This window comes from Trichophyton rubrum (assembly GCF_000151425.1).
Source record: "Trichophyton rubrum CBS 118892 genomic scaffold supercont2.4, whole genome shotgun sequence".
Lineage (NCBI taxonomy): Eukaryota > Fungi > Ascomycota > Eurotiomycetes > Onygenales > Arthrodermataceae > Trichophyton > Trichophyton rubrum.
In genome coordinates this window covers 808,671-827,619 of record NW_003456425.1, presented here as the reverse complement: position 1 = coordinate 827,619, position 18,949 = coordinate 808,671, and the positions used below count along the sequence as shown (strand labels likewise).

The 18,949-nt window shown below is 46.9% G+C and overlaps 11 protein-coding genes across 13 annotated transcripts; 4 read left to right on the top strand and 7 right to left on the bottom strand.

Annotated features, from left to right (window-relative positions):
- Positions 1–443: 443 nt before the first annotated feature.
- Positions 444–1,253, bottom strand: TERG_04177 (uncharacterized protein; the record flags this gene model as incomplete). The annotated part of the gene is made up of 1 exon (XM_003235076.1): positions 444–1,253. The coding sequence occupies one exon, from the start codon at positions 1,251–1,253 to the stop codon at positions 444–446; it is 810 nt and encodes a 269-aa protein (XP_003235124.1).
- Positions 1,254–1,437: 184 nt separating this feature from the next.
- TERG_12113 (uncharacterized protein) lies at positions 1,438–1,737 on the bottom strand (the record flags this gene model as incomplete). The annotated part of the gene is made up of 1 exon (XM_047751120.1): positions 1,438–1,737. The coding sequence occupies one exon, from the start codon at positions 1,735–1,737 to the stop codon at positions 1,438–1,440; it is 300 nt and encodes a 99-aa protein (XP_047606202.1).
- Positions 1,738–1,960: 223 nt separating this feature from the next.
- TERG_04176 (metallocarboxypeptidase A) lies at positions 1,961–3,564 on the bottom strand (the record flags this gene model as incomplete). The annotated part of the gene is made up of 6 exons (XM_003235075.1): positions 1,961–2,277; positions 2,349–2,471; positions 2,535–2,690; positions 2,756–2,867; positions 2,932–3,170; positions 3,243–3,564. The coding sequence occupies 6 exons, from the start codon at positions 3,562–3,564 to the stop codon at positions 1,961–1,963; spliced, it is 1,269 nt and encodes a 422-aa protein (XP_003235123.1).
- A 196-nt stretch (positions 3,565–3,760) lies between these two features.
- On the bottom strand, positions 3,761–6,236 carry TERG_04175 (uncharacterized protein). Its single transcript, XM_047748214.1, has one exon. The coding sequence runs from the start codon at positions 5,961–5,963 to the stop codon at positions 5,598–5,600; it is 366 nt and encodes a 121-aa protein (XP_047604191.1). The 5' UTR covers positions 5,964–6,236; the 3' UTR covers positions 3,761–5,597.
- A 1,373-nt stretch (positions 6,237–7,609) lies between these two features.
- On the top strand, positions 7,610–8,404 carry TERG_04174 (uncharacterized protein; the record flags this gene model as incomplete). The annotated part of the gene is made up of 1 exon (XM_003235073.1): positions 7,610–8,404. One exon carries the CDS (start codon positions 7,610–7,612, stop codon positions 8,402–8,404), a length of 795 nt encoding a protein of 264 aa, XP_003235121.1.
- A 390-nt stretch (positions 8,405–8,794) lies between these two features.
- TERG_04173 (uncharacterized protein) lies at positions 8,795–10,627 on the bottom strand (the record flags this gene model as incomplete). The annotated part of the gene is made up of 1 exon (XM_003235072.1): positions 8,795–10,627. One exon carries the CDS (start codon positions 10,625–10,627, stop codon positions 8,795–8,797), a length of 1,833 nt encoding a protein of 610 aa, XP_003235120.1.
- Positions 10,628–11,509: 882 nt separating this feature from the next.
- On the top strand, positions 11,510–13,352 carry TERG_04172 (RuvB-like helicase 2; the record flags this gene model as incomplete). The annotated part of the gene is made up of 3 exons (XM_003235071.2): positions 11,510–11,518; positions 11,583–12,029; positions 12,107–13,352. The coding sequence occupies 3 exons, from the start codon at positions 11,510–11,512 to the stop codon at positions 13,064–13,066; spliced, it is 1,416 nt and encodes a 471-aa protein (XP_003235119.1). The 3' UTR covers positions 13,067–13,352.
- A 49-nt stretch (positions 13,353–13,401) lies between these two features.
- TERG_04171 (uncharacterized protein) lies at positions 13,402–14,775 on the bottom strand (the record flags this gene model as incomplete). The annotated part of the gene is made up of 1 exon (XM_003235070.1): positions 13,402–14,775. The coding sequence occupies one exon, from the start codon at positions 14,773–14,775 to the stop codon at positions 13,402–13,404; it is 1,374 nt and encodes a 457-aa protein (XP_003235118.1).
- A 455-nt stretch (positions 14,776–15,230) lies between these two features.
- TERG_04170 (uncharacterized protein) lies at positions 15,231–16,541 on the top strand (the record flags this gene model as incomplete). 3 transcript variants are annotated; one of them, XM_003235069.1, is made up of 3 exons in its annotated part: positions 15,231–15,233; positions 15,298–15,612; positions 15,678–16,541. In XM_003235069.1, 3 exons carry the CDS (start codon positions 15,231–15,233, stop codon positions 16,539–16,541), a joined length of 1,182 nt encoding a protein of 393 aa, XP_003235117.1. The 3 variants fall into 3 exon arrangements, with proteins under 3 accessions (XP_003235117.1, XP_047606200.1, XP_047606201.1); XM_047749729.1 differs by lacking the exon at positions 15,231–15,233 and having other exon boundaries at positions 15,322–15,612; XM_047749730.1 differs by lacking the exons at positions 15,231–15,233; positions 15,298–15,612 and having other exon boundaries at positions 15,681–16,541.
- Positions 16,542–16,977: 436 nt separating this feature from the next.
- On the top strand, positions 16,978–17,877 carry TERG_04169 (uncharacterized protein; the record flags this gene model as incomplete). The annotated part of the gene is made up of 1 exon (XM_003235068.1): positions 16,978–17,877. One exon carries the CDS (start codon positions 16,978–16,980, stop codon positions 17,875–17,877), a length of 900 nt encoding a protein of 299 aa, XP_003235116.1.
- A 249-nt stretch (positions 17,878–18,126) lies between these two features.
- Positions 18,127–18,723, bottom strand: TERG_04168 (uncharacterized protein; the record flags this gene model as incomplete). Its single annotated transcript, XM_003235067.2, has 1 exon — positions 18,127–18,723. One exon carries the CDS (start codon positions 18,721–18,723, stop codon positions 18,127–18,129), a length of 597 nt encoding a protein of 198 aa, XP_003235115.2.
- Positions 18,724–18,949: the final 226 nt, after the last annotated feature.

Below are 18,949 nucleotides of genomic sequence, written 5' to 3'. Positions count from 1 at the left end.
CCTTTTCTCGCAGCGGTGGTGTTCTGTTACTTAATATCGCCTGTCATAGGCTTGACACCCGGTCTATCATACGAAACAATATCAAAAGGCTAAAAGGTCTTACATATGATACCCATTTGAGTTATATTGGAGTATCTTCTTTCAATAAACCTTTTCAGGTGGTATGAGTCTACGATATGTGCAACATACAGATATTTTGCATAGCCTGGCAGCTCACCTTGAACCGTGTATAGGGAGCGCAGCTCTTACCGTTCAAAGGGCTTGCTATAGCCGGATATACAGCTGGTGCAACCAGGCTGAATAGCAATGAGGGATATTCGCTGACTCTGGCTTCAATAGACGTAAAGATACGGCTGTTTTTACAAGACCCAAATAAGACCAGCCATTCGAGCATCCAAACCAAGGGCTCGAGCCGGTCCATCCAGTCGTTCCCAATCTATCAATCAATCCCAATCATCCTCGTCATCTTCACCCCCTCGTCTCCTCATCGTCCTCCCCGTCCGTATAGTTTTCCTCTTGCCCATTCTCTCGTTATCTTCATCATCGTCCCTATCATCGTCATCGTAATCGTCGGCATTATCCCCATACAACACCGCATTCTTCAACAGCCCAGTCTGAACAAGTCTATATTCCAACATACTTGTCTTGAAATCTTCACCAGTGGTCTTTTCTGAACCTTTCTTCCCCATTAAAGCATTCATATCAACCAGCCCTTCGAATCCCGTTATTCTCTCCACCACAGCTCCATCGATAAATCCAAGAACACATGGAAGAACTCGTATTTTCAACTTCTCAACGATAAATGGTATGTTCCGCACATCGACTCGAGCGAAGCGTGCGTCATCTTTGCCCCGCTTATTATGAGCTTCTGAGAGGGTTGTAAGGTGTTTATCCATTATGCTGCAACGGGCGAAGTCAGGGTGGAAGAAGTGAATTACGCAGCGGTGTATTTGCGTGGAGAAATCTAGGAGCGATTGGTCGTTTGGGAGTGTGGGATAGAGAGAGTTATTGAGCATGGTCGTTACAACTGCATCTGTTCCTGTAGATAGCGAAGTGGCTTCTGACTTATCGGCATCGTGTGTAGTATTATTGGATTGTTGGGCGTTGGATTTTGTGTCTGAGAGTTCGGACTGGAGCTGTTTTATGCGATTGGCGCGGTATTTGGGGTCATCTTCCTCAGCCTCGAGGGCGGCGAGGAGATCTTCTTCGTCCTCATCTTCTTCATCCCTCTTCCGACGCTCTTCATCGGCCATGTTCGTTGTGTATCTTGAGTCAATGGTGGTGGAAGTTGAAGTTGAGTTCTCAGGGGAGACTTTGGTTAAGTTGGATCAAATTTGGGGATTCAACCAATGGTGGTGGGGTTGGCCTTCAGTAGTCCACCCCGCAAAAACCAGCCCCTTTATCAATATTCGCATTCTTCAAAGCTCAACGGTATTTTCATGGCCGAACAGTCGCTTCCAGCACAATATCTCTGCAATCAAAGAGATCACAGTCGATTTGACGTCGTTTCCCTGAAACATGATCCGCGGGGTATTCCGAGATGATCATCACTTTGATCTGAGGGGTTCTTTTCAAAATGGCCTCAAGCGACCTATTAATAAATTGATCGGAGTTAAAGACACTGATACCCTTGAGAAAATCCTTGAATAGATCCATCTCAGGATGCTCATATAGGATTTTGATCGACGGCCCGCAATGAGTTAAATAGTAGTCTATATCAACGTCCGTAGCGGCCATTTTTCAATACGAATGCCCTGTTTATTTGATGAGCATGGGAGATAACACACTTGAAGTCCACAAAACAGCCAGGGCATATTGATGATCACTCTAACGAACTTGCAAAGTGTCGAGTGGAAAATATATATTTAGTATAGGTAAAGGTCGTGAATATATACTGATAATGGTTATCGAACTATGTACACCTGATTGGTTATATATAACCAATATGGATATGGATCATCTATCCCTGAATCACAGCCTTGAGCATGGCAACAGTACCAGCAAGGGTTTCCTCACCGCTTGGAATGATCTGGTCAGCGGGGAGAACGAATCCGCGGGCGCCAGTGTCACGGAGCTCAGCGGTCAAAGACAGCTTCACCTTGAGAACTTCGAGAGCATAGTCAACACTGTCTCCATTAACTTGGTAGATGGTGTTGCAGATGGGTCCGGTCTTGTATGGAGTTCCATGCACCGCCTTCAATGCCTGGGCAAAGATCCTGGACAGTTCCTGGTGTCGAGCATCGGTTGGTGGGCGAGCAGTACAAGAGTATCCATATGCTATGAGTAATTATCAGTTTATCGTGGGTCTGTTGATAGTCCTTAATAATTACGATACGGCAGGGACTTACGTGACATGAAGAGCTGGCCGTACGAGTGCCAGTCAACGAACATAGCGATACCCTTGTTAGCCGCAATCTTCTTCATGTTGGCGATGTGAACCTTGATCTCGGTTCCATCACCAGGTTGGGCACCTGTCAAGACGATAAGTTAGTATGAAATTTTAGACCAAACAAGCAATAGTTAGGGTGTGGTACCTCTGTAAGTATCAGAGCAAGGGTTGGAAGAAGATCCAGGCCCAACCCACTGGTATGGGTAATTGCGGTTGAGATCACGTCCAGGGCATCTAGCATTGGGGTTTGGCTGACGGTTCTTGCGCCACAAGCGGTTGCTGGTTTGAGTGAAAGCAAATCCTGGATGGATTTCATTAGCAAGGCTTATTTCTTGAGGCATGCACCATGTATGAGGAAGGACATACCATCTGGGTTAACAATTGGGAAGATCCAGATATCGAAATTATCAACAATGGAGGTAATGTCAGCGTTCTTGTTGTATTGGGAAAGGAAAGACCAAGCCATGTATTCGGTGACCTGTTACGGATCGTGAGCCAAAGTACATTATTAGAAATAGATTAGATTATTCGGGTTTAATTACCATCGTAGTGATCCATTCGCGTGCATGAATGGTTCCATGGAAGATAATAGCGGGCTTGGAGTTCTTTCCGCCGCTGCCCCAAATGTGAAGGGCTGGAATGGTGCGGCCCTCGTGACTCTTTCCGGCATCAACGTACTCAGAACGAGTGCGGAAAAGACCCTGAAGATCTTGCAGGTAGGAAAGATGATCCTGGTAGCTATGGTAAGACTTGAACCAGTTGATGTCGGGAGCATAGCCGGCTAATTTATGCACATGTCAGATCTACGAGTTTGAGATATAAATGCAATCAGATAGAATTAATATAAACTTACCGCTGTATGCCTCAAAGGAAGTCTCGTTTCTGATAGACAATCCGAGATCCTCATGCATCATCTCGATGTTCATTCCAGAAATACGCTCCATGAAGGAGGAGATCTGGCTTGGTGGAACCACGATATCCGCATTCTGACCCTCTGACTTAGGATATTTCCAGGTGTCAAGGTTCAGGTCGGTAATGACCCTTTGCACCTCTTTGACATTGTCCTTCTGGGTAGGGACACGGATGACCTTGTATCCAGAGTAATCAAAGGGGGAAACTACAGCAGCAGTGACCACATTGGCTGCAAGCAGCGCAAGAGACAAAACTGAGCGCATCTTGGTAGATTTCCACCGCAAAAAGGGGGATCAGCCGGTTACCAAAGCAAACTGGGTTGAAGATCTCGGGAGATTGACATCCTCTGTGCCATCCTTATATATCCCGGTGTTTTATCTTTTTTCTTTTTACTTCATCGAAGCATCAGGAGATCCCCGAAGATAACCCATTCCCGCAATTTATTTAGTATACTGCGCCGGCTTTCTTGCTTCTCTCAGTATACCGAGAAAGTATAAATACCAAGTGCCTGATGGGGCTGCGTTGGGTTTCATTGTCAGGGGTCCTGTGCAGAAGCTGGGGTAAAATGTGGACAAGAGGCAAGTTCAGGAGGACATGCAAGGCTTGGTGCAGTATCATTTGCGGGGTATAGATAGCCATTTTTATAGTAAAAACTATCTTTATTGGCCATTCACATAGGTCACCGTCCTCGTCATCATCTCAGGAATATTCATATGGCTAGCAAGGGCAAGTGGCGGTAAACTTGGATACCTTGTCCAAGAGTGTATTTAAAGAACTGAGAAGAGCCAGGGTTGACATGTCTTGGAAACAATTGGTCGTTTGACACGGCTCAAGCGAGTCCATCACGATGGTGCGGCTACCAGGGGCCAGGAATAACCACAATTCAGAGTTGTAAACTAAGTTAGTTGGCCAGTGAAACTAATTGAGTTAGCCTGGCAACCTGATCTTAGAGGCCGATCCTGTAATACGCTTCTAGCAAAAAGTAGTTGATGCGAACAAGGGCGAGGAATGTTCTGTCTGCCTTGGAAGCGAAAGGAATGCAGCTCTCAACTGTCAACCCCCTTGTCCAAAAAGCTTGGGCCGAAATGAATTGATATCAGGTGACGTGGGACGGACTTGACACGTGACAATTACGTAACTGTGACTTACTTAATCAAGACCTTTAATGATGAAGACTTTCGACTCGCGAAAATTTAAAGAGCAACATCAATCTTCAGCATACGAAGAACTACAGTAATGTGCTGCACATCCTGTTGTCTTCTGCGGGTTCAACTTGAGCCAAGCATTTTCAGGTGGGCGAATATGCGGGGAGACGGCTGGCAGCCACACTAAACAGGTACCAGGGCGGGATCTGCGGGCCATGTTGAGTCGCTTCCCTGCATGTGATGGTTGGGTTTGTTTATCTCAGAGAAACCAGGTAAATCCTTGTCTCTCTGGCCAAAATCCATATACCCCATAGGATGCCGAAGGCGTTCTGGAATAATAACTAATGAACGCACTTCGCCTACGTTACCAGTGGTTATACCTCAACCAGTCCCTAGTTTGCCTGGGACCCCTCATTATTAGTTTGTTATTGGACCAAGGCAAGACCTAACGTATTTAAGCTAGGAAACACACCTAAAAAAAAAAAAAAAAAAAGGGCTGTTGATTGCTGTCACAACAGATTTTACAATTCAATATGCATGGGATGGACTAGCATACAACGTGCTCCTTGGTTGGCTTCGTCTACTTGAGACATGTAGCCGTGAGTGTACCTCTTTATCCGTCACCTTTCCTCGCGGTGGAAGCCTCGGCGACCTGACCAGCCATGCCTGTGGAGTTGAGTCGAAAGAGCGGTGCCATATGCTATATCCATATCGGAGAAAGGGGTTTGCAGGCTTTTCTTTTTTTTTGGATCATCGTCTAGAAAGAGTATATATGCCTGACAAAAGGACACACTAATAAGGCTTATATCGATAATATCTTGATCTGGGCTGCGGTTCCAGGGGTAAGCTTTAGGCTCAACCTACGGCCCAGCAAATGGATTCACATGGTTCAAATTAGCGATTAGAGGGCAATTCTTAGCGTCACTATCATTCGACCAGTATGCTGGATAGCGGGAATCGTTATGGCCAACTTTCGCGTATATCTATACCACACAATTTTGAAACGCCAGCACTTTCTATTAACATAGACATGCCCATCTACCCAATACGCCTGGCAACTGCGGCAATATGATCTGAGGCACCAAGAACATGGGGGTCCATTGAATATCTAGCCAGAACGTCCACCCAAGCTTCATACGTCTCTGCGTCGTTCAGATTAATAGTTGCTCCCAGGCCACCCCTAAAAACCCTTCACACCCAATAAGCCTTTCAAGGCGAATATTTGCCAACCCGTTGCGCTGCAGCTTGTCAAAAAGCCCTCGTATGTCACCAACGTCGATATGGTGTGACACGATATTGCTCGGATTGCGAGTGTATTTTCCAGTCGACAGATACTGAGCGTAAAAGTCCGATTCGTCACATAGACGTCTGGGATCCCTTTGAGCAATATCTCGCAAATGTGCGTATTTTGTGACGAATGCGGTTATGACGAATCCTTCCGGTTTGGCCATTAAAGTGCACGATTCCAGCACTGCTAGCCTCTCACATTCTTCGAGAAGATGATACATTGGCCCCATGCAAAGGACAAGGTCATAGTGACCCTTTCGAAAGAGGATCTCGTTATTTCTCACATGTCGGGCGTCTGCTTGGACAATGTTTTCAAGAATCACACCACTGTCGCTAGCGAACTTGGCTGCATAATCCAGCTCTGACTGTGAAATATCTGAGAGAGTCACGATATGCCCCAGTTTAGCCAGTTCGACCGCTAATACGGGTCAGTAAATGGGTCTTCGATTCGCTGGAGAAGTGAAGAAAAAAAGGGAGCCATACCATATCTGCCCGTCCCGCCACCAAGGTCAAGAATGCGGATCGGCTTGCCAGAGCTGGTTGCAAGCTCCAGAAGACACTGCTTTATCACTCTCATCGTTATGGAGTACTCTATACAGGAGGTCATGAGCCTGTTGTGCTCAAGAATGGCATTCTGGTCGTACCATTTGCCAACCACGGAAGTGTCAGTCATGTTTGCTTGATTCTGGTCCATGCAACAAGAAATCAGAGAATTCTCATAGAGAAGTTAATGTGAGGAAATCTTTATGCAGGATCATGCAGGACACATGTTCTCATTATATACACTTAAGTACGAGAAACTCCTCACCCGGGGTTCCCGGTCTCACTGCAGCAGGGCGCTGGCTATCCCGGCATTGAGCCGATCAATCCTGAGATATCGAGGGTAAAAAATGGCTCAAAATGAGTACGTTCTTCACGTCTAAAATTCCTAGCGGTGGGCTTCCATGTGAGCTTGGATAATTTTGACTATTCGCACAGAAGCAAGGCACAGGGTTTACCAGGGGTATCAAAGTGGCCTTTTTCCGTTAGTTAAGGCTCAGCTAACGGCGTCTTGAGGATTCAAAAAACGGCCCCAGGTAGTTAAAGACTAATTAACTATGCTAAGACAAGGGTAAAGCAACTCGATTGATGCGAAATTGATCACTGAGGAAATATCTATTTCATCCGGGCAGCTGTTTTGGTATTTTTATATAGTTGGACCGGTGTAACAAGAATGAGACCCGGACTTAATACGATGGCGGGAATGTTTACCGAACAAACATGGGTCACCCTTTAACAGTCCATTCGCTAAGAAAGGGATATGAATCTTGATCCATACGATAGCAACGAAGGGATCCCTCCGCGCGAACACGGCAGACCACCTTGGGTTCTCGGGGTGAACAGATGATTCTTCATCCCATCTTCAGAGACCATTCAAAGGCTCTATTTGGTATCTGAATACCAACTCCATGGACTTAGGCTCATCGGTGCCCGAAGGGCCATAAAACCCTCCGAATAGCCCTCTCGGAAAGTTCTTTTCGTTTGGTCAGCTTCATCATCCTGCGGCCCGCTTCGTACACCGAGTAAGTCGTTACTATTTATAACTAGCCTCGGGTCGGGAAAGGCGGCTGCTTCGGGGCTTTCTTTTCAGAAGAATATATCTCCAAACCTGATCCATTCATGAAAATCGCCCTAACATCTTCAAGAAAATACAGCTGGATTCTTCTTCGTTGAAGTCTGGTGTAACGCGGACCCGAGTGAATACCGAGCTATCAAGCGCATGTTGCCCCGCCGAACTATCCAGCCGACTCGAACAAACACTAGTTATATTCTCCCAGCAGCCTTGTTAGATTAGAAGCCCGAGGCAAGGCCCTGACACCACCGTAAGACGTTAACAATGCCGGGAGTCGACGTGACAGCTGACATAGAAACACTCCATTTGCCCCGAATACTCTGTCTCCATGGCGGTGGTTCAAATGCGAGAGTATTCTATACCCAGTGTCGTGTTATGAGGGCTCACCTCAAGTCCACGTTCAGGCTATGCTTCGTTGATGCGCCATTCTCCAGCCCTGCAGGACCAGGCATCGAGTCAGTATACGAAGACTATGCGCCATTCTACTGCTGGCATAACTGGAAACCTGGTATCACAGAGGACTTTGGCGGACAGACATTGAGCTATGTGGAAAAGATTCTTCGAGAAGCCATGGCCGAGGACGATGCCAAAGGAGCAACCGGTAAATGGGTCGGCATATTGGGGTTTAGTCAGGGCGCAAAGACGAGTGCGAGCATTCTGATGAAGCAGCAAGTCCAGACGGAGTTAAACATACGGGATGAGAATTCATTCGACTTCAAATTCGGCGTTATAATGAATGGACGGGGCCCCCTACTAGAACTGGGTCTGGACTATGGAAGCGACAGCAGTGTCCCTGGCAGCTCGGCTTCTTCAACTACTGAACAATCAGAAGATATCAAGTCTGCTAGTGGACTCCTACACATACCCACAATACACGTCCATGGGCGGCGAGACCCAGGCCTTTATCTTCATCGACACCTGCGCGATTCGTCCTTTGTGAAGAGTACTACTCGTCTCGTGGAATGGGATGGCGACCACCGATTACCCATTAAATTCAATGATGTCGACGCTCTTGTATCGCAGATCCACGCGGTAGCTAAGGAGACTGGTGCTCTTTGAGCTATGCAAGCCTTTGATATATTTGATACCTGTCGGTTTTGGAGGAAACTGGATTCTTTTCTCTTCTGTCATTCTTGTTTTTTTTTTTTTCGACTTGTGGTCGCCTTGTATAGAAAAGTCTGGAGTTTAATAACGAAGCTGTCGTAGAAATATTATAGAGAACGGTCTTCAATGTCTAGGATGCGTCGCTTGATCGATACTACCAAACTCTCCAGAAAACCAGAAAGGGTGGAGGAAGGTGGGTGTCATTTGGAATAGTAAAGGAAATATTAATATGCAAAAGAAGGTAGAAATTGTACAGGGGAATGGAAGGGATCGGGTAGAACACCCAGAGCAAGAAGACTGTTATCGGCCAGCATGGAACACGACTTATATCTCCACGGTCATCAGTTATTGCTTTGGTGTCTCTTCGTCCAGTTTTCTCTTCTTATTACGATGCTGTTCTGTGCTTGACTGAGATGCTGGCTGAGAATCGGAGGGTATGGAGCTAACACTCATTTCGCTAAGTATTTGAGCTGAAGGACCGCCATTACTCGTGGTTTGAAACTGGGGCTTTATCTCCTCGATCTTCTCAGTAGTGAGTTTTACGTCCGCAGTAAGGTTGGCAAAAGTGTCGACAGTGCTGTTTTCTAACTCGTTTATCTTTGCCTGAACTGCATCCACTCTTCCAGTTATTTCGGCCCTTTCGGAACGCAGAAATGTGATGAGAGATTCATCGGCTTTCTTTAATTTTGCTAGTCCTTCTTCTAAAGAAGTGATCCTAGTTCCCTGGGAAGTAATGTGTGCAAGGTGGTCATTCGCAGCGTTGATTAGGCATTCAATTTCTGCTTGAGCCTTGCTTGCATAAGGATACATCTCTTGCATGCGTAATACTATTTGGCGGATAACTGGTTCGGTGACGAGTTGGCCATATCGAGTTTCCAAGGAGTTAAGAGCTGTATGAGTACCAGTTAGGTGGCCATAAAGTGCGTTTACATGCCCAGCTAATTGATTATGTAGCTGGGTGTATTTCTGCTCTATGGACTGAAAATCAACGCCTTTGGTACGAGACACTTCCTGGTTAGCATCATCCACAGCTTTTGACAGTGTTTCTAGTTTGCCCTCGTGAGCCTTTTGAAAGTTGTTAAGTTGTTGCGATAAGAGGCGTAAATCTTCTTTGAGGTTCTCTTGGGTTTTGTCGGGGGGTAATTGTGAAGGCGTTTTTGAAGATTCTGATGGCCGTTCAATATGTAGCTGAATAGCTTTAGTACTTTCGTCGACCTGGGTTTGGAGAGATGGTATCATCTCCTTGACCGTGCTATCCATGGTGCTCTCCAGGTTAGACAACTGCGATTCAATTTTGTCAATTTTTTGTGCGCTTGCAGCCATTGTACTTTTTAATGCACTTGTCTGCTCCGAGAGAGGCCTTAGAGCAGACTGCAGACGTTCTTCAGACTGTCTGGCGTTATTTAATTGAGCAGCCTTGGTTGTAGCCAGGCTTGTCATCGTATCCTTGACCCGCTTGTCTATAGATTGCAGAATGTCGTCCCTATTTTTGTTTGCACTTTCGTAGGTGGATTTCAAAGCTTCAAAATCAGATGAAAGTTCTGAGAATCTCAAGTCAACATCATCTTTGTTTATCTGGGGCTTATTGACTGGAGGGGTATCTGTATTGTTCCGCTTTATCATCTTTGATAGAGAGTCAACGTCATCCCTAAGAGTATCAAGCCTTTGACAGATATCATTAACGCGTGAAGACAAGCCCGCGATACTTGATCTATATTTATCACTTTGATGCCACAGATCATCCTGCTCCCGCTCTAGCTTGCCTACCACATGGTCTGAGTGTGCCTCTTGATTTGGAGCTGAATGGATCGCATGTGCTAGAGAAAGAATTATCTTCTCTTTATTTGTGTTGTGGGTATTAACCAGTTCATTAAGCATTTTCAGCTCTTTGTCACTCTCTTCCCGGGCTAACTTCAATCCCTGTATATAAGATGGATAGGTAAATGCTCTTTCGTAGGCTATCTTGAGGCTCTGTTCTTCTGCTTGACGTCTTTTTATAATACGCTTCCTTGCAAGATTGATATGGGTGAGCTCAGTTATTTCTGCAGTAAGTTGGTTAAGAATGGCTACAGTTCCCTGTACATCTGGAGTTTTATTCTGGGGGGTACGGCGAGGATCTCGAGATAGATCGAAGCGAGGTCCGGTGGGGATGTTAAGGTTGGAATTGGATCTCTCCATATTTATAGACGGTGCAAATAAGAGTTCAGGCGCTACGGACTCAATTCTAGATCTAGATAGGTCAGTAGCTATACAACTAATAATGATACACTATTAATAATAAATGATAGCACTTACTGAGCTCAGACTCAACGCGTACTCTATGTGTGAAAGTATTAAGTAAAAGAAATAAGACAGCAAACATTTAAGAGCTGTAAAAAACTACAGTTCCAAACTTGCTGTACAAAGTGAATAAATAGACATTCACTTTGCCATCAGCCCCAATTCTGAGAGTAAAAAGAGTATAAGGGGAAAAACAAAGGAATGGAATAAACCAGGGGTTCTAAAAGGAGTGGCAAGCGTCAGTTTCTGGCAGATATAGCGTGTTAAGCAGCATTAGAATAGTAACAGCTAGAAAATATTAGTAGACTTTTTTTTTAGCTTTTAAGCTTATCGCGACGTGAAGTAACTTTGACTAACAAAACTTCTCGAGTTAGTGAAGCGCGTCTGTTGTGATAAGACACGCTTCCTAGATGGTTTCCGGGGCTACGCCCACAAATTCCTGTATGATGCTGGGGGTAAAATTCTTTGACAAAGCGCAACATGATGCTCCTTTAGTTGAATAGCGAGTCTAATAGATGGACGATAAACGATTATAAAAGAGACAAAAGCGAGAGAAAATACTGACCAATTAAAAAAAGGGAAAATAAAAATAAAAATATTATCGGCAAAATAAAAATCCGAAGCATTGATTACATAATCTTGGCGTCCGCGGATGTTGGTTTTTGGACGACGACGGAAACTGCAAATACATAGATACACATCAACAGACAGGCAGCTTGCTGGACAGCAGGATTAAGGAAGTTACAAAGTGAGGGTTTGCGACAAGTTATACTCGCAGTAATGGCGGCTGTAAGCTTCTGGCTCCTCCAAGTTCAAGCTCTCATGAGAAACACTACTGACAGTTCCTACGCAGCCCATTACGACTGTCTCTGAAAGCAGAGACCTCCGAGGCCTCAATTTGGTAGCAGCGCATTCGCATATCAGAGGGCTTGGTGTCGACCCAGATACCCTCCAGACTCGCGCCGCGTCGCAGGGGCTCGTTGGCCAGCAGAAAGCACGCAAGGCCGCCGCCGTCATACTGCAGATGGTCAAGGAGGGCAAGATTGCAGGACGTGCGGTGCTTGTTGCGGGACCACCTAGCACTGGAAAGACTGCCATTGCCATGGGAATGGCACAGTCGTTGGGCCCGGATGTTCCGTTTACGATGCTTGCTTCCTCCGAAATCTTCTCTCTGGAGCTGTCCAAAACCGAAGCTCTTACCCAGGCGTTCCGTAAATCGATCGGTGTGCGGATAAAGGAGGAGAGCGAGATCATTGAGGGAGAAGTCGTCGAGATCCAAATTGATCGGAGTGTTACGGGGGTAGGCTTTGCTGCTGCTCTTCTTTTCATGTTCGGCTGAGACGTTGCATAAGAGTTCTTACTGATTCTCGCTGATAGGGTAACAAACAAGGAAAATTGACTATTAAAACTACGGATATGGAAACTGTTTATGACATGGGAACAAAAATGATTGACTCCATGACCAAGGAGCGCGTCATGGCCGGAGACGTCATCTCTATCGACAAGGCGGCTGGGAAGATAACCAAGTTGGGTCGATCCTTTGCCAGATCGCGAGATTATGATGCTATGGGCCCCGATACCAAGTTCGTTCAGTGCCCCGAAGGTGAACTTCAGGTCCGGAAGGAGGTCGTTCACACAGTCAGCCTTCATGAAATCGACGTGATAAATTCGAGAAGCCAGGGATTCCTAGCTCTTTTCTCCGGAGATACTGGCGAAATTCGGAGCGAAGTCCGGGACCAGATTAACTCCAAGGTCGGTGAATGGAAGGAGGAAGGGAAAGCAGAGATTATTCCTGGCGTTCTCTTCATCGACGAAGTGCACATGCTTGATATTGAGTGCTTCTCATATATCAACCGCGCGCTAGAGGCTGAGCTAGCACCAATTGTTATCATGGCAAGCAACAGAGGCAATACCAGGATACGAGGCACAACATACCAGTCCCCTCATGGCTTGCCATTAGACTTCCTCGACAGAGTCGTCATTGTTAGCACTCAGCCATATGGAAAGGAAGATATACAACAGATTCTTGCCATCCGTGCGCAGGAAGAGGAGATTGACCTCAGTCCTGATGCACTCGCTCTTTTGACTAAGATCGGCCAGGAATCCGGCCTTCGCTACGCCAGCAACATTATCGCAACATCAACCCTTCTTAGCCAGAAGCGGAAATCTAAAGAAGTCGGGATCGAAGATATCCAACGCAGCTATAGTCTCTTCTACGACCCGGTACGAAGTGTCAAGTTTGTCAACGAGTTCGAGCAACGATTTATTAGTGACTCCGGGAACGTCAACTTTTCAACAGCTACCGCCAACGGTGGTGATCCCATGGAAGTCTCTTGATTGAGCTACATTGGAACTCGCTTGGACCCTTCCTTTAATGACTGTACTGTACGAGTTTCGGCGCGTTGGGGCTTTGCAGGGGAAACTAAAAACTTCTTTCCCATAATGGGCTGTGTTTGTGCAAAATGAAATATGGCGTCGATGCTTCCGCCCTGTTTTCAGGAGGGATTTTAGGTGGTAATATCTACTCTTCAACGTAATAGAATCAAAGCCCGTTTATATGTTTATTCCGCCTGCGCTTTGGTATATCTGCAAAAGTCAAACAGTTACTTATTGTACACAATGACAAAAAAAAGGAATTCCCCCCCGCCCCCCCCTTATTGTCTAGCTAGATATCATGAGAATGGATCCCCTGGGTTCCAGGGACCTGAGCTTCCAGCAACCCTGAACTCCGCTCCGCCTTCCGAAAAATATCCAGCACCACTCCATGACTGCATAGTTGGCTTATCGTAAGGGCCATGTATTATGCCGCCATCCCGGGAATCCGACCAGCGGAACTCCCACATCTCACTATCCTCTCCATCTCCACCATTGTCAACTGTTGTCTTGGGGCCAGGAGGGTCTACCCACTGCTCCCCGGTTTCCCGTTGATACATGCGAGTGAGAAGCTCACGCTCCGTATCGTATATATCTGTTTGGCCACGACTTAGCAGCATATCAGCAGCCTCAGTAATTTCTTCCACAGCCCGCTTCTTCTCTGCTTCCTTGGGGTCTTCTTCCTGCATTTCGACATCCTCAGCTACGCCATTGGCCTTTTTCTGATTCTTTTTGTTCTTATTCTGCCATTTAGCCCGGTGCTTTAGCCCTTTGCCCAGCCTTGCTAGAGCTTCGATAATAGTCTCTCCTCGATCAAGGTGTTGTATCAATGTCTTCAAGACATCACTGGTCAGCACCTTGTCGGCAGCAAGAGATTGCTGGCGTCTTTCCTCCTCTCGTTTTTCCGCTGCTTCTTTCGCTTTTCGCATATCTTTCTTGGAAACACCTTCTAACCATAAATCGTGAACAGCATCGGGATCCATTGCTTTTCGAACGTAATTTCCGGCGTCATCGAAGCGGCCTTCCTCTTGCTCAGCCCGCATGTTGAAGGCGTCGAGGAGAGGAGCATGCTGCTTCTTACTCCCTGCTCCAAGCTCCTTGTCCACGTCTGTTGGCAGGGCAGCACGGACATCGTCGCCAACATCACTACCACTATCATCCTCCTCCTCTTCATCAATAGCTCTTCCTTTTCCTTTTCCGCCAGCTGATCGGGTATCTAGGGTAACCTTCCCTCCAGCTTTCGACGAATTAACCTGTCCCTCTATCTCGTCTGTTTCTAGGAACCGAACCTGCTTCTTATGCTTCACTCCACCTGTCTCATCTTCATTATCGTTTTCTGCAAAGTCTTCTTCAAGTTCGGCAAACATATCGTCGTCGTCGTCGGCACGATTCTCCCGTTTTTTAGCCTTTGACTTTGCTTCAGCGCGGGCGTCGAATCCTTCATTCTCGCTGTCTGACTCGAACCCTTCCACTTTTACAGCATTTCGACGAACCTTTTGGCCCCTGTGGCCAAATTCGTCCGCATCCAAAACAGCATCATCCTCCAGGGCATCTGGTGCCAGTGCAGAGGGGTTTCGGACGTCAAATCGCGGCTTTTTGGACGAGGATTGCTCTGCGCCGTCCGACTCGTCCTCTTCGCCTCCTCGTTTCTGTCTCGTATATGAGGACAACATATCTTGCGCGCGGAGCAAGTAAACAATAGCTAGCAGCAAGATCAAGTACTGCTTGTGTGCACGCGTCGTAGAAAAGGCACTCAAACAGCTTCAGGGCCGGCCCTTGGAGATAAAACAGGAAGACTGAACTTGCTTGTTTGCACTGTTTGTCTTCTTTGCGTCACTCCCACCAGAGAGTTCAATACCAGTGTTGACTATTAATCAACATCGACATCTGCCACCCAAGGCTCTCACGTCTAGGACCTCTCGTTACGAGCACCTGGACGGCTTATTCCATAGTTGATATTTTCCTAGCCCGACTTATCTCATATCGTATTTTGTATCTTGTCCTGTCCCTCACTTACGCTGCCTGGGCTCCGCTAGTACAAGCACAATTTCATTGCCTGCCTCTCTCTTACAGATCCAGAAGCATACTCCCAGAAAGAAATAACTGGGGAACAGGCTTCATCTTCATAATGGTGAGAGGTCTCCAATTATTCTACTGAGGTGTTGGTCTATTGGCTAAAAGTTGTCACCTCCCAGGCTGGCTACTATAATGACGACCCTATGGATGGGATCCTGCATCCTTCCATGATGCGCCATCCAACACATTCCTCTCGACGATTTGATGAATATTATCGATGCTACCCAGTAGCTATGCTTCCCGGTCCAGAGCGTGAGAACGTGAACCATGGAGGCAAAGTGATCATGCCGCCGAGCGCTCTGGATAAGCTCACACGATTGCACATCACTTACCCCATGCTTTTCGAGCTACATAACGGCGCAAAGCAACAGATGACTCATGCTGGAGTACTGGAATTCATTGCTGAGGAGGGTAAAATATACTTGCCATTTTGGGTATGTGAAACAGATATGTAGTCTCCGTGGAGGTGGTCCGTGGCTAATGGCACCGGTGAAAACAGATTATGCAAACGCTTCTACTAGAACCTGGGGACCTGGTACAGATAAAGTCAACGGACCTTCCTCCGGGGTCTAAAATCAAGCTCCAGGCCCAGTCAACGTCTTTTCTCGATATTAGTGACCCTAAAGCCGTGCTTGAGAACGCCTTTCGGAACTTCTCTTGCCTGACCAAAGGCGACATCTTCACATTTTCCTACAATGATCAAATATACGAGATGGCCGTTTTAGAGACAAAACCAGAAACCAGTCAGAACGCTATTTCGGTGCTAGAGACCGATTTAGAGGTCGATTTTGCTCCCCCAGTGGGATACGAGGAGTCAAACCGATTGAGCGGGACAAGTACGCCAGCTAGTGGTGCTGCTGGCTCCTTGCCTGCAGGCGGAACCCTTCATTCCCATGGAACAATGGCGCAATCCATCAATTATGCCGCGATAGCCCCTGAGTCAAACGATGCAGCGAGAGCAGCAAACGCAGCTTCGTCTAATTTCCACGGCAGTGGTCAACGACTCAATATGAAGAAGGGAAGTAAATCTTCTACACCCAAATCCGCAACCCCTGCATCTGGGAAATCCAGCAACCCACCTCCTGCACCTCCCACTCGAAGATCAAACGGCCCACAGCCACTGAGGCTACCTCCCGGAAAACTTTTCTTTGGATATGCAGTTACCCCGGTTAATAAGAAGGATTCAAGCGACGAAAGTCCGGAATCGGGCGCACAGCCCAAGTTCTTGGGCACAGGCCAGACTCTCCGAGCAAAGAAGAAAGGATCAGGGCTGGCTGGGCAGGCCACTCCAGCCTCTGGCAGTGACACAGAGAAGAAAGATAAAGGCCGGGCATTGGGTGGAAAGTCAAGCCGCCCGAAGTAAAACTGGGAAGAAGGAAAAAAAGGAACAGATATCAGGGGCTATTCTGATTTTAACTTGCCTGTACCCTTACCCATCGAACATACTTTTCCCCTTACCTTTGTTCTCCCTCATGAGCCATGGCGTTTCTTCGCTGTCGTGTGTCAATAATATCCCTTGCTGCACATACCGTCTCGTTTGCATCACCGTTTCCAACTGTAGATCAGTGAACGCTTGAATGCCGCCATCAGTGATGTCTTTTTAGCCATTTTCTAGAGGGTCCTCAAACCCCAATGACGCAGTAGATACTATATATTAGCCGGCCTCTGGCGCAGTTAGCCTAGCCGGTGGTGTCCACCGTTCTTCGTATAGTTTGAGGAAGATTATAGACTACAATCAAGACTCGATAAAATATAAGGGATAAGGGACAGAAATCCTACGACTACCCAGCTCATTCGAGATGGCCTCTCCTTTGGAAAAACTGCCCTCGTTGATAGATTTCTCCTTTGTCAAAATCGGCCGTTCAATCTGGCTTCGTGATGGGGCAGCGAACAGTAACACTACTGAACACAGCAGAGCAGCCATCACGACTTCGTCTCGCCTTACAATCGTGGTTCTATTCTGGATGGACGCACAGCTACGTTATGCAAGCAAATATATCTCCGAATATACAAAACTCGCCCCCAATGCACGGATTTTATTTGTTCTCACGTCTTCCTCCGACCTATTCCTGAACACCTCCGAGGCTTCTCAAACACGGCGAGTTCAGCCAGTAGTGGATGTCTTGCTGTCTTTAACGGCCTCTGCTTCGTCCCCTGGACTCTCTTCCGATGATCGGCTACATCTCCATCTGTTCTCGAACGGTGGCTGTGTGACTCTCCGAAGCATCGCCGTGGCTTATGAAAAAGCAACGAAAAAGCCGCTGCCGCTAAAATCTCTCATAATGGACAGCTGTCCCGGGCAGTCTACCTTATCTGGGGCCCATAGGGCAGTTTCATACGGGCTGCCGAAGTCCTTAATCCCTCGACTCTTCGCGGGAGCGGCTGTCTATATCGCGCTCTTATGGGCCTTTGCCTACTGCCGCCTGTTGGGCCTGGAATTACCCACTGAGCTCGCGTGGAACGCGTCAATTGATACCAAACTTATCGATAGCCGGGTGGAACGGTGCTATATATACTCTGAGACGGACGACTTGATCTCCTGGAGAGATGTCGAGGAACACTCCTTGCAGGCAGAAGATAAGGGCTTCCATGTATCAAGAGAGAAGTTCCAGGGATCACCTCACGTCGGGCACATGAGACTCGATCCGTTACGTTATTGGGATATAGTTTCATACTATTTGAAAATCGCAGTTAAATAGAGATACGACTGCCGCTAACATATTGGGAACATTGATTGTGTTGGATAGATACAATAAAGAGGCCGATAGACAGAACACAACCAAATTTGCAGCTAGGAGCTACAAAATCCACAAGTATCAGACTGTCACATCTGCGCACTGTCACCGACAAAAAAAGCCATCAAAATCATGGATCGAATCCCACGAGGAAAATAAGTTCACATTGTCACAGAACCCACCAACTGAAATTCTGAGTTTCCGAGTATCTCCTTAGACGATTATATCTTCATCGTCATCGTAGTTGAAAAATAACACGCGATTTGGGGGTAGAGGCATAGAGAGATGGCCTTCGTCTGGCACATGTGGAGTGTCGGAAGGAAAGGCAGTAGCTGGAGACTTGCCAGTCGCGGCAATCTCGTGTTGAGGATTTTCATTATTAGCAGAGGCGGCGGCTGAAAACATATCGGTCATGGAGATGACTTCCCCCGCTTTCGCTTCCTCCTTGATAACAGGATTCTCGTGTTTTACTTCGCTCATTTCGTGCTTAACAAGTGGTGTAGTGACGCTCTCCTCATCATCGTCCAGGATTATTGGATCGTCTTTGTTGCTGTCCATTTTCGATTCCCGCTTCTTGGTGGGTGTCTCAATGTTAGAATTGCTGTAGTTTGGTTTTTTAGCGGATCCTGACTTGGTTATGGCACCTCTGCCGCTGCGGGGGGTTGATGAGGCTACATTCCTCCGGCGACTGGGCGTTGACGGGACAGTGCCACTTTCAGAACCACGCATCTTATTCGCATCTTGCCGAAACCTCCTGAACTGCCCGTTAATTGAATCATATGTTGCTCCCTGACCGAAATATACCGCCATCTTGCGGTAGTCAGGCTATAAAACTGATATTAGCTTGGAATTTCGCTACATTCGAGATAGAAAGGATATTGATCGAGGGTAACTTACGCTGAATTCCGGATGTGCAGCGAGCAGTGCTGCAATCAGTCTCTCAATGTTGGCTTTATCCCAGGTCACCATGGTATACCGAATAGCAAGAGTGTGGGCAATAGTGTGCTGGTGGTGGTTGGCTTCAGGTACATATTTC